At 43.7% G+C, this 20,090-nt stretch overlaps 1 protein-coding gene across 1 annotated transcript in view; it reads left to right on the forward strand.

The window, feature by feature from the left end:
- The first annotated feature begins 448 nt into the window (after window positions 1-448).
- ltk (leukocyte receptor tyrosine kinase) overlaps window positions 449-20,090 on the forward strand; it is a 67,057-nt gene continuing 47,415 nt past the window's right edge. The window contains exon 1 of the mRNA XM_080042466.1: window positions 449-686. Within this exon, the coding sequence (XP_079898592.1) occupies window positions 635-686 (52 nt within the window). The 5' untranslated portion in view covers window positions 449-634. The remainder of the gene's footprint in view (window positions 687-20,090) is intronic.

Consider the following 20,090-nt stretch of genomic DNA (forward strand, 5'->3'; position numbering starts at 1 on the left):
CTTAATATTAATGTGCTACTTTTGGTTGACTTATTGTATACAAATGCAACTGCAAGTGCAAAAATGCCACCAACTGTATAACAATTATTTGTTATTTGTATTATTGTATGTAACATGTATCTTAATTTTGTATTGACAAGCTGCTTTAAGAACTAAAAAATCATCTGAGACCATAACTGGAGAAAACACATACTGACAGCAGTCGAGCCTGAGAAATGATTGTCTCTAGGACCAGGAGCCTCTGACTTGTGACTAACAGTGAGAGAGAGAGAGAGAGAGAGAGAGAGAGAGAGAGAGAGAGAGAGAGAGAGAGAGAGAGAGAGAGAGAGAGAGAGAGAGAGAGGGGGGGGGGGGTAAGGGAGAGAGCAGGGGGAGTAAAGGGAGAAGGGTTGTCGTCACTGGAAGCTGCAGCAGCATCAGCATCACCGGAATGAGTATCAGTGCGCAACTTAGAGAAACAACTACACTGTCCGGAGGAGCGCGCGTCAACCGTGTGCCTCACGAGCCACTTTGTGACGGTCTGTTTCGTATTCAGGAGGACATGAAGGTGTCAAAAGAAAAATAATAATAAAAAAGAAAAAAAAAGAAAAAGACAATTATACGAACTCTGTGGAGCTGACGAAAGAAGAAAGACATGGACTATTTAAACATCCACAATGCACATCTCTTCGTCGTCGTTTTGATAAGTAAGTACAGACAATTCACTTTTCATTCAATTTGTATTTTGCTGAAGCAAGAAAACGTTTAAACCCAACAAAACTTCCCGCACTTCGGTCCCGTAGGCTTATTGCTTTAGTTTTCGTTCAATAATTGAATAAACCAATTTGTCTCAAGGTTTCTATCAAAGTGAAGCGCAAATTTCAACATAATTTTCTGGGGGGGAGGGAAACCGGAATAAAATGTTAATTTTGCGGGTTTTTAGTACTACTGTTAGGCTATCATCAGAAGATAAACAGTAGGTGGCGCTTAAGTTCCGGCCAGGTGCTTTATGGCGCTAAAAGAAAAAAAAGGCCGCCATGGCCCCCGAGAGCACGTAATTAGAAAAGAAGAAGAAAATAAAGTAACCCTTCATTCAAACCTCAAACAATTGTGGGAAAAGGGTTAGAAATATAGAAATAGAAAATATGATGGAAACAAGGCATGTTTGTTTTTGTCACAAATGGTTCATAGTTGAGAAGGCCTATGTTGACCAACTATTCAGGGACTGAGCCTGTTGCAATTTAAATGTCTTCCCATTCAGTGCCATATCATGGTAAGTAATATGCAGCGACTTTTCCACGCACAAATCCAGGAGTGTTTTCAATTCCACTTTAAAACACTGCATCAGTCAAGTTGTCACACTCTCCTCAGGCACACTTGAGGGACTCTGATTTACATTCATTTAAACTGCAGCGTGATAACAACACTTGGCAAGAAACGGGCTCTGCAGCTGCTCAGTTAGTTAGGGGGGTTTGGAATTACACAAACTGTAGGCTATTGTGTTTATTTAGTGTTTGCTATATTGGCCTACCACAAAAATAAAGGAGAAAATATGATTTTTTTTCAAGCAGGTTAATCACCAGATGTTATTTTTAACCTATTTATGTTTAAAGGCTACTAGTATTGTATTTTTAAAGGGTGTAATTGTTCAAGTAGCCTATGCAGTGAAATCAAATCCAAATTACTTATACCAACAGAAAATGTTAGTGCTTCTTGCCTAACAGTTCCGAAAAGGCTTCATGTCATATAAATGGAGTGAGTGTTATATGATGAGCTGCTTTGGATCCAGCTAGAGCTGGTTTATTAGCATCACTGTGACATCATCTGGCTTAAAATGTTCTCATGGAGCACATCAGTTCACCTTTTACATGTCATGGCCAGATTTCGATCACCTATTCATTCTGATTGCCAAAGTTTTCATGCCAGTGAGTACATGTTTTTTCTCTCGGGAAATTGTAGTTTGTTCTGTTTCACACATGCTTTTCTCCCCTCTAATGTGGCATAACACATGTTACACTGGTGGGATTGTATGTGTTGCATTTATGCACGTAGGTCCATTATAACGTTATTTCACAGATATTCCACCAGCACTACCTTTTACATAAGAGAAATACAAGAGGGGTGAGTCTCTTTGGCTTTGGCTTCAGCAACGTAGAACTGGACCACTGTACGTTGCTCTTACCGCAGTCAATCCCAGTGACAGGAGAAAACCCAGAGGGAGCTTTGCCAAAATTCACAGTATTATGTCAGACCCCCCCCCTCCCCTTCTTTTCCTTGAGTCGTGTCCAGCATGCAGCCTAGCTGAGAAGCAATGGGCGGGTCTCTCCAGCCAGCATACAGATACAGATACAGCAACACCGACCCCTTGAAATGATTTTAATATACCACATATTTGCTACAGAAAATGTATATTTTAGAGTAACAAAAAAGGAAATCTAATGCTGCACAGATTCACTTTTTTTTTTATATTTATTTAATCGACCGAATTAGTTAATGTTTTTTTTTAATGAAACCATCAACCAAAATGTTCCTCTCTACAAAATGTTGATACGTTCACTTAAGCTGAACCAATGCTACCTCGAGTAATTAAAGCATGAGTAACTTTTTCATGGTTGTGTTGTTATGTACACACCATGTCTATTAGTCCACAGTCTTTACATGACTTCCCAAGATTTTCTGGTGGTAAAAAACATTGCACTTTATTTGATGGGAATATACGTTGCCAGTAAACATTATCCAAACAGCATTTCCCACAAGTATCGTTGATATGTATTATTAAATTATTAGTACATGAACAGCAGATATTGTTGGTGAAGGCAGTAGTTGACCAGAAGCAGAGTTGAGAGGTATAAAGATGGAGGCCTTTTCTTTTGTGAAAGTTAGGTTGGAATTTCTCTCTCTTTTTTGAATTTGTTACATAACTATTTCTGACACGTTGGTGTGACAATATGCACAATACTGGTCCAGTGACACCATTCAGAACAGTTAAAAACAATTTGTTTTCCATCATAACCCTGCCCACAATCGATGACTGATTATAAGGGTAATTGATAGGCCGCCTAACTAATGCTCATTTAGCAATTTCTTTGCTTTTTTCGTTTGTTTACTTATACATGTATTTTGCCTAATATAAATTCCACATATTTGCTAGTTCAGGTTCAGTTCCTCAATAAACATGAAGGCAGTGTTATTCACTCCTAATAGCATATTGTGGTTCAACTCAGCCTCTTGGAACCTTCCGAATTATATGCTTCTCTCGCTCTTAGTGGAAAAAATAAATAAATGCAATGCAATCACTTTATGGAGCTATATATCCTGGCCTATTATACTGTATATCTTGTGCAACTTAATGCTGTACAAAGACTAGAGGGATTAACATCACTGCTTTAGACTCAGTTGACTGTTCCATTCTCCCACCCTCTTACAGCTCTGCAAATTGCCAGGATTGCCTCTTTCAAAAAAATAGCACAGAGGGGCCCACCACGGCCAAAAGGCAGCTTTGTCATTAGTCTTGAAGAGAAAGTGCTTATTTTCACTGCAACTCATTTCTATCAATTGGAGTCTCTGCTAAACTCCTCAAAAAATATTATAAAAAATAGGCTTTGTTATCTTGAAAGAATCTACTCCAAAATATGCAACAAAAAAATCGTACAAAAAGTCCTATCCCACTGTGCAGCTTCTCAGTTTGCTGCCCTGTTTCCTGTCCAAATAACTAAAAACAGATGAATTACATCGGTGTGAGGTTTTGACTTAGACCTACATAAACTGATTGGTGTTGCTTCAGTGAATATTGCCTATTCAAACCAGAAGATCCTGAGCCTAGGTAATAACTGTGAAGGTATGACTATGAAGGAAAATGTGCAAATCAGCCTATCCCAGCAGTTCAGGAAATACATTAGGCTGATTTTGTTTGTTATTTAGGGGGCCAAGCCCGAGCAGGAGCTGGGACCGCGTCTTGCAGAGCTACACGGTTTCCAAGCCCTGCTGGGCAGGGAACCCTATTGTTTTCGTAAGGATTATTATTTGTAGTCACCTAAAACTGTGTCCACAGCCCAAACCGTAAAGGGTGCACTGGAGGCTTGGCCCTCTCATAACTGCTTGCAGTTCTAGTTTTGATTGAAACAGCAGTGACTCTCAAACAGCAAGTGCGTGCGTCTTTGTGTGACTAATCAAACTACAGTAATCACGTTTGTTTTTATTTTGCACTTCTCTGCCCCCATGTGTCTCTGCGATTGTATAATAAAAGACAGCTTTGATCTGCACTTCATTGGAAGAGTTTGAATCTTGTTAGCGCAGGCAGCTCACCCTCGTCGTCAGCTTATCAGTTGAGTGATACTTAACATGTTGTTTAATGTGATTTACGTCAGATTAATCCTGTCGGCTGAATTAAGGTGTGAAATTATTAACCCTGAGGTTGAAGAGGCATGAACAAATAATTGCACAACTTGAATGGCTGACCGTAGATTGACCCAGCAGGTTGAGTTGGGTTAAGGCTTAAGTTGATTGGTCCAAGTGTCAACCATTGTGGGGAATGAGGTGCTTATTTACTAGATTCGGTGAGTCAGATGTGTTTCTAGGTCTGAATACGATCACTTACATCAGCCTTTTTCCTCAGAGGTGCAAACCTAATCTCTTTTGCGTCTGCATATTTTTTCCTTCCCAGCAAAACTTCTAATTTCCTTGGTCTGCGTCCTATCAGATATTCTCTGGCAGGCATTCAGGACAGACCTCATTTTATTTGGACTGTGGTTTTTAAACACGTGTGTCCTTGTGCTAAAGATTCTGAATGAGAGTCTGTATGTATTTTGCTGAGGTGAGTGCAATGATGATGTTTCCGCAGTCTAGAAAAAAAGGGAGACAACACATCAAAGCGGTGCCTCCGGGGCATCACTTTGCTGGCTGGACAACAGACATGTTGAGCAGCCAGCTGTGCACCTCTCATATTCAAGGGCGACCATGGGTTGAGGCAAAGCTGGTCAGATGTTGATTAAAGAATTTTCTTTTTTTCCTCTTGTCAAAAATAATTGAGAAATAAAGAGATGGATACAAAAATGAGCAAAAGAGACACTGTAAGGGAGGAGCAAAAAGATAAAACATGAAATCAAACCCAGCATTGGCAAGAGATTCAAAAGAAGAGTGAGAATGTTCTCCCCCCCCCCCCCCCCCCCTCTGTGGCAACATTGAAGAGAAACTGAAGCCATGAAAAAAAGAAGAGGATTAATTTGTTCACTGACACTGCTATGGGCACATGATTTAAAAGTTGCAGCGTGTGACACTTTTACTTTTAGCAGCTATAGTAACAGAGTGGCATCAAAAATGAATAAAGTTTCCTTGATGCCCCAAATATCTAATAAGTAAATAAACGGATGGTCTCTAATGCGTGTCTCTATTTATTAAGGGTTAGCCGGAATAGTAAAAACCAAAACACAAAGAAAAAGAGACCCAAAAAACAGACAGCCATTAGTGGATATTCGTTTAGAGTCCTGTGAGCTCGTAAAGCAGCGGGGCCAATAACATAAACAACCCCGAGGTTGTTTGCTCTGGAATGCCTTATGTACGGATAATAAGCTCCAGACATGTGTATTTCACAATTATCGGGATAGATAGATGCAACTCCAAAAGTGACCACGCATGAGTCAAATGTAACAGGATGTGTTCCAGTAAAATACTATCAACAAGGAACCAGGTAATTACAAAACCCGATTTAAAATCTTAAATATGTTAAAGCACAGATTGTTCCAATTTATGAGTTAATTAAAGCTGGGTTAAAGGAAATTAAGAAATAAAGTATTGTGAACAGCCTACCTCTTAAACAAGGACTCTGGGGTTATTTTGATTAACAGGCATTCTGTAATGTGAGTGAATGTGGTAATATCCAGAGGGGATTTTTTTTAGAAGTAAACACATTCTGTGTTTTCCAGAATTATTTAACATGAAGGGGGTATGAATTCGTTGTTGTAATCATTTGTTTTGATGTTAAAGCAGCAACAGGAAACTTGACAGTGACAAACTTCTATAGCTGATAGTGATAAACCCTTTAAAGGTTCTTTAGGGTTTTTTAAAGGATGATAACATTAAAATGTGCAGGTATTAGTTTGTCCTATGTGCAGATTTACAGATGATTTTACAATGAATGTAAAAAATTGGCTGCATTAACACACTTATGTTGTCATTCGCAGATATAATCCCTAAGGTGTTTATTGATGGAGTAACTTTGGGTTTAACATTGGGGGGTTGAGATCTAACCCTATCTAGGGATGTCTGGGGACCTCTCGGCCCTAATAGGCTGTTTCACATTCATTTAAAGAGACATAGCAAAACAACATTTTCTACATATCATAACTAGCTCTGTTGAATAGCATATAATCATTAACTTTGTATAAAAGGTTTTATGAATGTTATTAATTTTCATTCATCATTGATAAGATATTTAGGGGCATTGCTCAAGCTAGTTTTCCTTATTGGGGGGGGGGTTGCAAATCCCCCAACCCCCCTGGAAATGACGCCTCAGTAAACAGCATTTATCAGCGATAACCTCTCCTAGAAAGAAATATTTGATATTGTTACAACTGTGTTTTATTATAATGTTCATATCTGTTAATGCACAGTCTAGTTATGGGCGCCATTAGAAGGAGTTATTACTGTTGACAAACACATTAATAAAGACTTTTATTTGTCTACAACTACAATATAGCATATAAAGAACAATTTATTGCATTTTTATCAAGTGATTATAAATGTTAAATGCGGGTAGTTGTAGTAAAGTGTTACCATATATTTAATGTTTTGAAAAAGTGCTCTAATAGTTTGTAAATGTGAAAAAGTACAGTACAGCAGTTCACAGTTACAGACACAGCTGAGGCCCCTAACACATTTTTTATTGTCATTAGTATGTCTAACTCTGGATTAAAGATAAAGCACAGAAGGAACAAAACCTTTTTTTAAATCTCATTTTGTGATCATTTGCCAACATCTGTCTTCCACAGTTTCTTGTTTATTTCTTACGTGCCACAGAGTTGGAGGAAGTTGCTTTGCATTTCATGGGCCCCAGACGTCCGTGTGGGGAAAAAATAACTTGTGAGTGAGTTGACTTTGTTGTATAAAAAACAGGAAGCTGTCAGAGAAAGCGAAAAAGGACTTGACAGAACAGGAGGGTGTTTGAACTCAAAGTCACATGCTGTTTCATCACATGGCGTTCATGTTTTGCGCATTGGTACGTTCAGCGACGGTGCATCCAGGCTTCTGTATAAGGTGAAGAAAGGGAAGATTTAACAAGAACTTTAAATTGTCAGCATAGATTATTTTAGTGGTAGAGAACAGGGGACAGCTGGGACAGCTACAGAACCAGTCTGCTACTATTCCCTGTGTCTGCTTTTGAATTAATGAACAGAGGGACAATAAAGAAAAAGTCCTTGAGAAAGTGTTCTAGCCAAAATTATTCCGATCCATGATAGCATTCAGATTGTCATCAAATTATTCTTAAAGAAATAGTTCAACATTTTAAATTTTTAGCGATTTGGCCTCACTCACTGGCTCAATATAAGGCAACATGAACCTTCCCTTCAACTGTGAGTGCAGAGCCAGTAAAGACAGTCGCCTCAGCTCTCTCTGCTGATATGTAGAGTGTTTCATTCTAAAATGACACAACGTGCCAAAAATAACGAGTGCAACGTAACGTGGTAAATAGTCACAACAAGCACATAGGATACGTTTTGTGCCACCAGAGACACGCTATTGCTTCCCTAGCTACCGGCGCTGTAGCTAAGTTAACCCGGATCGCGACCTACTGCATGCCCCTATAACTTCATCAAAAATGCACGCACAGATAAAGGGAAGTCTTCTGACGCCTTATATTGAGCCGGTGAGTGAGGCAAATCGCTAAAAATGTAAAATGTTGAACTATTCCTTTCAAACTCATCAAATGCCTCTTGAACAATCTGGAATCACAACCAGGAATTTTTGTTTATTGCAGCACAGATAGGATAGGACAGGACACAAGTGTGTGATCAAACGTTCTATTACCAGGAATTTTTTTATTGAATTTGACCTTTACTTTACACATGTTATTCATATTATGGGGAACATAGCTTTGGCACACTGTAATTTTTTTTCATAAATTCACCAGTCCAGTAGTAATGGCAATAGTGGCTCCGATTGGTGACTGACGGTCTGGCCTAATTTATACCCCAATGCTGCTAGACATACCTCATGCGGGAGGTGTGTCAGACTTTCTATTGACAAGGCTGCCTGATCTCTAAGAAGGTCACATGACCAACCAAGTGTTGGACTCTATACCTCCACAGGATGTTACTCAGACTGACAACCACAGTTCAGTCACTGGTAATACAAAGACTTTATGAATCATTAAACGTTTGCTGATTCTAAATTAGCTTGTCATTGAAGACTGAATCAGTATTTTGTATCCATACACTGGAAACTTGAGGCTAAATTATTTTAGTATCTGGAGAACAAGTCCTCAAACCCTAGCAAAGTGTGTTATTTTCGTATGGTAATTTTGTTAGCGAACAGATGCCGATATCATCCAACAAGATAGAGAGCAACATAAGCATTTATATGGAATTGTTTTTTCCTGCCCTCCCGATAAAATAAAATATTCCCAACTAGTCACTTACTTTATCTGACTGTCATTTGGTACTGTGTAGTTAGTGTACATTAGGAATGTGGTGCTCATTTGCTGAAAACAGCGTCCTTCTCTGGCAAAAAACAATGAGAGGAGCAGTAAGAGTTAACCAAAATAGTAACGTTGTGAAATGATAAGTACGAACTTACTGCAATCAGCTGGCTAACTTAGCGTACCACAAAGACTGGAGATAGAGGACAGCCTGCCTCTACTGGCACCTATGAAGCCAATTATTTAACAGTTACAGTATAAAGTGTTTGTATAATAAAAGATAAACAGTTAATTGATATTGATTGGTTTTTACCTCGGACAGAGCAAGGCTAGCTTTCTCCTCCTGTTGTTACCACCAATGTACCTGCCAGAGAGCAGTCCTTATTTGTTAGGCTACAAGAGCTTTCTTCAGGATAACTCCTAAAGTGGTTCAACAAACCACTGTTACTGTTGTTTATTATGTGAGGAAAGTTAACCGGTGGCTACTCAATGCTAGCATTGAATGTATTCTCCTATTGCAGCAGTGAAGATTGGACTATTGTAGAAAAATACTGTTCTATTTCGTTCCTACCGACCGCCAGAGGCGGTGCTTACAGCACTGGATGTTCCATCGCGCGCATGCGCAGGTCGAGATCTTTATACCAACAAAGTCACCTGTGACACCTAGGTGACCCCGGAATGTCTATATATTCCGGAAGTCACCTGAGGAGCTGTTCCTTCTATTTTCTCGCGGATTAGCAGGACACACACAGAGCGTGTGTGAGAGATATACCGAATAGCTTTGTCGCAAGTAGCTTGTACCTACGGGTTGGTGCTTCGATCTAACGTCGACCACCAAAGGCTGCGACTGGCAATTGTTTCTACTACGGCTGCGGCCGGGCAGGGGTGAGTAAGTGTGAAGGCTACGCGTGGCCGCCGGCTACCGCAGTAGCTGTCACCTTCCACCTTGCATTATTGAGCTCGTACAGTCGGCGGCTAGTTTCACAGTCGCCGTGTTATTATTTCGGTCGCGCCGTTGCTTGTGTGCTTTCACTAAGCCCGGTGCTGATTGTATGCTACGACTATTGTTTTCTAAGACTGGTTCGTGTCGATAGACCTGAAGGACGCCTACTTTCATGTCCCTATTTCACAGCGTCACAGGCGGTTCCTCCGCTTTGCATTTCTGGGCAAGGTGTACCAATTCAAGGTCCTTCCATTCGGGCTGTCTCTGGCCCCACGTATATTTACAAGGTGTGTGGCAGCAGCCCTGTCCCCATTACAGGCCGGCGGTATGGCGATATTGCCGTACCTAGACGACTGGCTAATCATTTCCCCAACTCGGGAGCAGGCAGTCAGGGACACAGCCAGGCTCCTCAGCCATGTGGATCGGCTTGGCCTCACGGTCAACTTTTCCAAGAGCAACCTTACACCATGTCGGGTGGTGAGTTATCTGGGGCTGGTGCTTGACTCGGTGGACATGCGAGCCTGCCTCTCTCCAAAGCGCGTCGCTACCATTCTGCAGCTACTACAGCGCTTCAGGCGGGGGAGGTTGCTGGAATACAGCCTCTTCCTGCGACTGATTGGTATACTGGCCGCGGCATCCGGCGTGGTCCCGCTAGGCCTTCTCAGGTTGCGGCCTCTGCAGATCTGGGCCAATGGTCTCCACTTGGACCCCAAGTGGCAGAGACACAAGATGGTCAGGGTGTCTGGGCAGTGCCTTTTGGCCCTCCGACCCTGGAGAGAGAGGGCGTACCTGATTGCGGGGGCGCCCTTAGGGAGGTTGGCTTCCTGGCGGGAGGTCGTAGAGACAGACGCCTCCCTTACCGGCTGGGGCGCAGTATGGCGCCACAGGATTGTCAGAGGCCAGTGGGATTCCCAGCAAAGGCTGGAGCATATAAATGTGTTGGAACTCCTTGCGGTGTTCTTGGCTAAAGCACTTCCTTACAGTTCTGAGAAACCGGCATGTTCTCGTCCGGACAGACAACATTTCCACAGTCTACCACGTCAACCACCAGGGGGGCACCAGATCGAGGCGGAACCTGCGGGTCGCGCAGGGGCTCCTTACATGGGCGTTCCCCCATTTCCTGAGCCTGAGGGCTGCCCATGTTCCAGGTGTCCTGAACATAGCGGCAGACCTTCTCTCTCGCCAAGGGCCACCCTCCGGTGAGTGGATGCTCCATCCGGAGGTGGTGGGCATGATTTGGGACAGGTATGGCAGGGCAGTGGTAGATCTCTTTGCTTCCGAAGAGACGACCCACTGTCCCCTCTGGTTCTCCTTGATGGAGAGGACCAGCCCCTTAGGACAGGACGCTCTGGCTCATGCTTGGCCAGACAGCCTGCTCTATGCATTTCCTCCAATTCCCCTTATACTGGCAACACTGGACAGAGTCCAGCGTGGCGGTCACAGCCTACTTCTGGTGGCCCCACATTGGCCAGGGAGGCTGTGGTTCCCAGCATTGCTGAAACTCCTCAACGGAGAGGCTTGGAGTGTATATGGCACACAAATCCGGGGCGCCTGCGGCTGTGCGTGTGGCCCCTGAGAGCCAGGACCCACTGCTGACGTCTTGTGACCAGTCGGTGGTCCGTACCATTTTTAGTGCTACAGCACCCTCCACTAGGTTGCTCTATGCAAACAGGTGGAAGTTGTTTTCACAGTGGTGCGTGACACAGGGCGAGGTCCCAGAGACCTGCTCGGTGGTGGTGATACTGAACTTTCTGCAGTCTGTGTTGGACAACAACAGGGCTGCTTCGACCCTGCGCGTTTATGTGGCTGCAATCTCGGCTGCACATGCAAGGGTTGATAGCCAGACGGTAGGATCCCACTACCTAGTCAGGCAGTTTCTAAAAGGAGCCCAGAGGCTTCGACCACCACGACCCCTGAGGGCACCATAATGGGACTTGCAAGTGGTTCTGAGGTCCTTATGTCTACCCCCATTTGAGCCGCTAAGTCAGGCAGATCTGACGCGGCTGTCTATGAAAACGGCTTTCCTTCTCGCCATTGCGACTGCGAAACGGGTCGGTGAACTCCATGCCTTGTCAGTGAGCCAGGCGTGTATGCGCTGGCATGCAGATGGGTCAGGAGTGGTGCTCTGGCCGAATCCATCCTTCCTGCCCAAACGTTTGTCTCCCCATCACGCAAACCAACCAATTGAGTTGGCTGCTTTCAATCCCCCAGGCTCTCCGGGGGGTGCAGAGGGAGTGTCAGACCCGATGTGCCCGGTGCGGGCGCTTAGGGCGTATGTTGAAGCAACAACCAGCTTACGTAAGACAGATAACCTCTTTGTCTGTTACGGGGGCTGCAGGAAAGGGGCTGCCCTGTCCAAGCAGAGACTCTCTCACTGGATTGTGGATCTAGTGTTGAATGCATATAGAGCACAGGGGCTCCCTGTGCCTTTGGCCGTTAAGTGCCACTCTACCAGGAGTATGGCTACATCATGGGCGGCCTTGAAGGGGGTTCCTCTTCAGGACATCTGCTCCGCGGCTACATGGTCTTCATCATGTACGTTTGCGCGGTTCTACAGAGTGAATGTCGCTGCTCCTCATCCGGTGGCGACGGCTGTCTTGTTGATGGCTGCAAGCCCTTAAGTGGTGAGTACTCTTCGTGACCTTTTTGGTATAAGTCATCCAGTGCTGTAAGCACCGCCTCTGGCGGTCAGTAGGAACGAAATAGAACGATAGTTACGTATGTAACTACGGTTCTATGAGTTCCGGATGACCGCCAGAGTTCTCTGTCACTCAGACTTCTCAGACACCGCGAGAAGATCCAGTGGAACAGATCCTCAGGTGACTTCCGGAATATATAGACATTCCGGGGTCACCTAGTTGTCACAGGTGACTTTGTTGGTATAAAGATCTCGACCTGCGCATGCGCGCGATGGAACATCCAGTGCTGTAAGCACCGCCTCTGGCGGTCATCCGGAACTCATAGAACCGTAGTTACATACGTAACTATCGTTTCATAATGTGAATATACAGTGCGTCAAAATGAAAGAAAAAAAAAGCATCGCAAACTGCACATCACATTAATGACCTGAAAGCTTTTCACCATCACCATCACCATCAAGCTTTTAGTCGATGCAGCTCTCATCAAAGTAACATGTTCTGTTTCTACATCAGCTAAATTGTCTCAGGTCACCTTGACTTAAAAGGCTTATTATTTGCATGTGTTTTCTGCCTTTAATCGTTCAAATTTGCACTGAAAAAAGAGGTTTGTTGGACCAAGTTCAAAAAGGGACTTTAATTGGTAACACACAAATCAATTGAGCATTTTAAAAAGTGTTAATCTAACTTGATTGGGAATCACTGTGATTAATTTGTGTGTTACAAGATGAAGTAATATTTTTAATAGTTGGTTGAAGATTTTATGTTTTATTGTGGTTGTCAAAGAGGGGGGAACAGACATGTGTCTCCAGGCAGGGGGTGATTTTCCTTAAAATAAATCTTTCTGCTGTGGAACTGCACGACACAAAATACCAACTAATTGAAACCAAGCTGCAGCCAATTAAATCATAAATTGAGTTATGGGCCTTAATTATTTTGGAAATGCAGAGACTGATTCACTGCACGAGTGGCTCTTTCAGAAGTTCTTCTGGGTGCAGACAGATATTCAAGAGTCTCTGCAAATATGCACATTTGACATACACAGTGATAATCAAGTTATTTTCAAGAGTCTGATATAATGGAGCTTCTTCTCGAAAGAGGAATGAACCTCTTGGCATCAATTCACCGATACCCTAAAGGGCCGAATGGCTGAAAGGGGTGTGAAGAAGATAAAAAATAATAGTTTTCTTTTGCACACAAGCACAAAATAACTCACATTCTGTTCACTGGCTCAGCTTGATTTCACTTAATAGACAGTGGGTAATGATGAATTACTGGACTGCTGTAGTATCCATTTGTGAATCAAAGAAAAAATATTTACTTTATCTCCATACTGCTTATTCAATTCAAGTACGTAATGATAAGCCAAATACCTTTGCCGCTCCCAGACAAACATGGTCTTAGTGCATGGATAAGACATTTTAGGATGGCTGTTTTTAATTTGCTACATCCCCTTACTGAAAACCGTAATGATTGCAATCTGAACTAGGGCTCCCATTGTCTATAAGAACTAGAGACTGTTTTGAGAACAAACAGTGTTTTTAAAAGTGCATTAAGAAGACATTTTCAAGCCGTGAATAATTATAGCTTAATTTTACTGACTGACTTTTACAAACTTAATGGTGGGAGTCCCAATTTAATTTCTTCAAAACTAGACTGACAGTCTGGTTATGTTTACCTGAACCGGACCTCCAGTAGCTGTACAACTTTACACGTTTTGAGATTGCATTTGACTTAAGCATGGACAATGTTAGTTTCAAGTTTATTTATTTTATTTTTACAATCTTCTGTTTATTAATGGTATTGGAGGACACTAAAATAGACAATGGGCCGGACAAATCAATCAGAAAGCAATAATGAGTTGTGTCGCACTTTATCACTTAAAGTATTTTACTTGTTATGTGCTTTGCTTATAATAAATCAGTGAGGAAAGACAATATTTAAATAGAAACACACAATGAAGGTGAAATAAAAACTGATTGATGATTAAATAACTTTGAACATAACCCTGTGCATTTGATTGCATTTCGGGTAGTAATGAAAGCTGTCAGCAATTGTTCCCAAGTTGCCAGAATGTTTACTCTTCTATTTGCCTAAATTAGAGGCCTCTGGTCACATCCACCCTAATTTGAGGGCCTTGAAAGAGTTTTTGAGTTTTCTGAGACGACAACATTGGAGCACAGAGTAGAGTTATGGTTCGGAGTCTTGCTGGTATGTATGAATGGTTTCCAAATATGTGTGTTTGCATCTTGAGCCTCGTAGATGTTTTTTTTTCTGGAGATGATAGCAGTGTTTGCTCCTTTTGGACAGGCCTTTGAGCGCAGATGAGAGCACAAATGTGTTTTGCAGGAAGATGGGAGATGGAATATGAATTGCAATGACGGCGTGTTTAACGTTTTTTGGATTTTGAAAGGGGCCAAAAGCACCATCAGCCCATTTATTAGACTGTTGAGTTAAGTTTTATTATAATTATGATTATTATGATTATTATAAATTATATTATTATTAATAATGATAAATTAGATTTCCATCAAAATATTCGGATTTGCACTGGCAGCACTTGCTTAACCTTCCTCTCGTGTTAGGGTCGCCACCGACCCGTTTTGGTTTTCAAATGCATAAAAGAACCACTTACATTTTGTTTATTGCTTCAAAATTTCTTGACTTTGTCAGGAACCTCTATTTCAACAAAATAAAAAAAATAAAAAATGTTTCACTTAATTATAAAATGCTCTGGTGGAAATTATAACACTGGTGGTGTTAGGGTTGTTTTCGACCCGGTTATAGAATAGGATGTAAAAAACAATAACTAGAGCCAAAACTGAAATCTTAAGTGCACTTTCAGCCAACACAATGACAGTTAGCTCCTCTCCCAATCATGTGAGCTCTGGGGGGGTTCTCATTTTGACTTTTTTTGCCCTTATACCTGCATAAAAGCGAAACAAACAGACAGGCATATCCAGACGTGTGAGGTCAATTCAGTATAGAGTTTGTGACTTGAAGAGTGCACATCTCCTATTTGCAGCATTCAAACATGAGGAGATATACAGTGAGCCAAGTTCTGGATCATGTTTTTGATGAAAATGGCCACCTGATTCTATAAATAAGAGGTGTCAGGTCTGCCGAAGCACTAAGGACAGAAAGATGAACGGATTGTGCTTTACCTGCAAGAAATATCTCTGCAAAGAACACTGAAAGTGTTGCTCTTTGCCACACATATGTACACACAGAGACTTTTACTCTGTTTCTTTTTACTAGTTTTGGAGCTAGTAATTGATTTCGATTGGTTTGATTTGTTGATTGGTTGTTGTTTATTTGACCTTACAAATCTATATTTTGTGTTGTGACTTGTTCTGGTTTTCATTGTGTGTTTGTATAATGCTGAAATAAAAGTTTTTTTGCTCTTTTCTGAAATAAATATATATGGGTCGTAATTGACCGGTAACACCATAAATGTTAAAAAGGTCAATAATATTAATATGAAAAAATAAATAAAACACATTTTGTTAAGCAATGTGTTCTCATACCCCTCAGTAATAATCAGGTAACACAACAACCAAATGTTTATATATATGATTTTCTTAAGGTTCATTTTACCATTTTTTAAACTGAAATTGAGGCGCATACTGACAAAAAAAGGCCCAGCCTCCTCCACCAAAAATATTAAAAACAATATTTTCATGGATAAGGAAGCCTAACAAGGTAACCAAGAGATGAGAAACAAAAAGGATGATAGTGTTAGAAAGTCCGATGGCTGTTCCGAACTCAAGAGTGCATGCTCTGCTGCCGTGATGCGCGCAGCCGTTGATCACTGTGACGCGTGCGACCAGCGTTGATTGACAGCTCATACTCATGCTGTCACTTGCCCATAACTGTCCCTCGTAACTGTCACTCGCTTATATTATTTCGACCGCGGATAAGTTTGCCCGTTACGTGGCTTGTCAATGACTCCTTTTCCTGTTAAGTTGTAGCTGAACACCATTGTATGGATGCAAGTGTGTGTGTCAATGACGATTCACCACATTCTTTGCATCTGTACTGCCTAAAACCTCCAGTAAAAATCCTAAACTGCATTTCTGACTCAAGAGGTGTTCTTACCAACACACCAAGGCGACACCAGCAGTCCGTGAACTACCTATACAGTCCTTTACCATACACCAGTTTTAACATTGGTCCTTCGAGCCGGATCAGTGGTGCTACCTTGGATTCCTAAGCCCTTCAGAATGCAGTATCCCCCACCTGATGAGGAAGTGGTAGACTCTACACGCCCTAAACGCTGGTCTCAACCACCCGCTTATCTGAGGGATTATGATGTCCAACTGGCTGGTCGAAAGCAAATAATGCAGTCACAGGAACCTTATGCAGTACAGCATGCACAGAGACTAGAAGACAGGCGCCACACCATGGTGGTGGATGAAGCGAGGAGGATGACGCCACATTCATCTCGCTCAGCCAGCCCTATTAGCCAACATGCAGAGTATGTACTGCTAGATGAATGGAACATAGCTGAGGAGCCACATGCAGCCAAGTATTATGCATATCAAAGTAACAAGCAGTACGCCTTTGATGCACAGATGGCGCTGCGATCAGAGAGGGAACCCAGGTTACAGTCACCTTTCCACAGACCCTGGGAGAGGTCTGAACATCCAGGATTACAAGCGGTGCATCCAAAGGCACCTATGTGGTCGTCACCTTACAGCCTGCCTGCCCAAAGTACTGATGGGGAGTATGTGCCTCCATTCTATCAGCTTCCTTCCGTCGCAGCCCAACTGCCACCTCAGAGTTTTAGCACACCTGTCTCAGCACCTCAGTCATTGATGACTGCACCTTATTTTCTACAGAGGGATGTGAGACCAGATCAAGCACATGGAGCCTACAACTACTCTGCAGACCCACCTGCTCAGCCAGCAGACGACAGAGAGCAGCTCCTGATGGATTCCATGAGCAGGATGATGGGTGAGTTACAAGTCATAAGAGCTCAAGCGGCATCAGCCCAGCCTAGGAACCAGTCCTCAGTTGCACCACATTCAGGCGTGCAGCCCAATACTCCGTTACCAACATTCCAGTACAACGGAAGAGGTCATAATCAGGTGCCTGCTGCTGACAACCAGTACGTTGAACGTGGGTATACACAACAGCCTGCTACTAGCTGGAACCCACCGCTACCTTCACAGCCACTGCAGCCAGCCCACCTCAGCCAGCCATATAGTATGCAGCCTCGATATGTGCCACATATTGACACCTCGTATGCTGCGCCTGCACAGCGGCCACCTGCATTCCTGAGTGAACGGTCCTACCGAGGTCCCATTCCAAAGATCCCAGATTTCTCCAAAAGAGACCCTAGTGAGTTCACACGTCTAAAGATTGCCTTGGGAAACCTCCTACCTCCTGATGCCACGGAACTATTCCGCTATCAGGTTCTCCTCGACCACCTCAAGCTCGATGAGGCTCGTCTGGTTGCTGATGCCTATCTGAACTCACCTATGCCATATACGGACACCATGGCTGCCCTGACGGACAAGTTTGGCCAACCTCAGAAGCTAGCCATGACGAAAATAGCCACTGTGATGAATGCCCCAGACATTCGACAGGGAGATTCACAGGGCTTCCAGAAGTTTGCGCTACAAGTGCGAGCCCTAGTGGGGATGCTCCAGGCTCTGGGGCATGAAGGTGCAGTGGAGCTCCAATGCGGGTCACACGTCGAACGGCTCTTAAGTAAGTTGCCCTCTGATCTACGATCTGAGTTCCGGAGATCTATGTGTCGGCGACCTGGAACAGGGTCAAACCTGGCAGACTTCTCAGAATGGCTGCAATATGAGGCATGGTGCCAGGATAGCGAAAGCCAATCTAGCTTCCGAGAGCACAACTCAGACGCTAAGAGGAACATGGATCGAAAGCACGATACTAAACCATCTCGTCCAGCCACAGTGCTTCATGGTGCAGAGGATACCTCTGACAAGCCTCCTGAAGCGCCAGCACCAAAGGAGCCTGACAAGAAGAAGACAAGGCAAGCTTACTGCCCATATTGCGAAAGCAAAGAGCACTTCCTGAGTCAGTGTGATACCTTCAAGTCTTTCAGCAAAGACCAGATTATCCAGTGGATAAAAACAAACCAACGCTGCTGGCGGTGTGGAAGAAACCATCAGGCAGCACAGTGCACCCTTAAGAAACCCTGCAGTAAGTGTCAAGGTAAACATCTCCAGGTACTGCATGAGGTCAACGTCAAGCCTGCCAGAGAAGGGTCATGTCTAGTCAGCTCTGCTAACGATACCCTTTACCTAGGCAGACCAACAGATTGCAGCCGTGTCCTCCTGAAAATAGTCCGGGTCCTCCTGCAGCACGAGAACAAGACACTGGATACTTACGCAGTTCTAGATGACGGCTCGGAACGCACAATGCTTCTTTCTGCAGCTGCTCGTGAACTAGGACTACAAGGAACTCCAGAAAACCTAGCCTTGCGAACGATTCGCCAGGATGTGCAAACGTTGGATGGCATGTCTGTCACCTTCCGAGTTTCATCCATTACTCAGCCTAACAGAGCCTTCCTCATAAGTGATGCCTTCACTGCCAAACAGCTCAGCCTCGCAGACCACACGTATCCAGTGGCTACCCTCAAATCGAAGTTCAAGCACCTCCAGGACATTCCTCTACAACCATTTGACAGAGTCAGTCCAATGCTACTCATTGGGGCAGACCATACTCACCTGATAACTCCAGTCGAGCCAGTTCGCCTGGGACCCCCAGGTGGCCCTGCAGCTATTAAGACCAGGCTTGGTTGGACGCTCCAGGGCCCAGCAAGACACGCAGAGTTGCAGTCATCAGTCCAGTGTTTGTTCACATCTCTCAGTCCTCTGGACGTAGAACTGATGAGAAACGTCGAGAAACTTTGGCAATTGGATGTTTTGCCTGCTAGAAATGAGAAACAGGTGACGCGTTCAAGAGAGGACCAGCAGGCCATCGATCTGCTCGATGCCAAGACCACCAGGGTTGATGTCAATGGCATTCTCAGATATGCAACCCCGTTGCTCTGGAGGAAGAACTCACCTGTCTTACAGGCTCCTATGGATGCTGCTATGCCGAGGCTTAGAAGTCTGGAGAGGCGCCTTTTAAAGGATCCAGAGAGTTCAGCCGCTTATGAAGTGGAGATAAAGAAGCTGGAAGCTGCTGGTACTGTGGCAAGGTTGCCTGCGCAGGAGAGCACACGCGGTAAAGATAGTTGTTGGTATATCCCTCACCATATGGTGCATCACAACGGAAAGAACCGAGTCGTATTCGATTGCTCCTTCCAGTATAAAGGCCTTTGCCTTAACAAGTCTCTGCTGCCCGGTCCTACATTGAGTCCTTCCTTACTGGGAGTCCTTCTTCGATTCCGTGAGCACACTGTTGGCATAAGTGGTGACATAAAAGGTATGTTTCACCAGGTGCTGTTGCTGCCTGAAGACAAACCCCTATTGCGATTCCTTTGGCGCAGCCAACAGAAGGAAGAGACACCTCGAGTATACGAATGGCAGGTGCTGCCATTCGGAACCACATGCAGCCCCTGTTGTGCGACCTACGCCTTACAGCGTCATGTCTTCGACCACAGCAGTACCGACAGCGAGGAACGGTCCTCAGTAGAAAGGTGCTTCTATGTTGACAACTGCTTACAGAGCCTGCCATCTTCTCAGGAAGCAAAACAGCTGGTCGACAAGCTCAGAAGCCTTCTTGCTACTGGAGGATTTGAACTACGTCAGTGGGCCAGCAACGTGCCCAAAGTCATAAGCCACCTACCTGCGGATGCCAGGTCGGATAAGTTGGAACTGTGGCTGGCCCAAGACAAGTCCGAAGCGCACGAGTCAACGCTAGGACTGAGCTGGCGTTGTGATGCTGACACCTTCAGCTACAAGCACCGACCTGTCAA

This window comes from Ammodytes marinus, assembly GCF_949987685.1.
Source record: "Ammodytes marinus genome assembly, chromosome: 15".
In the NCBI taxonomy this organism is placed as follows: domain Eukaryota; kingdom Metazoa; phylum Chordata; class Actinopteri; order Uranoscopiformes; family Ammodytidae; genus Ammodytes; species Ammodytes marinus.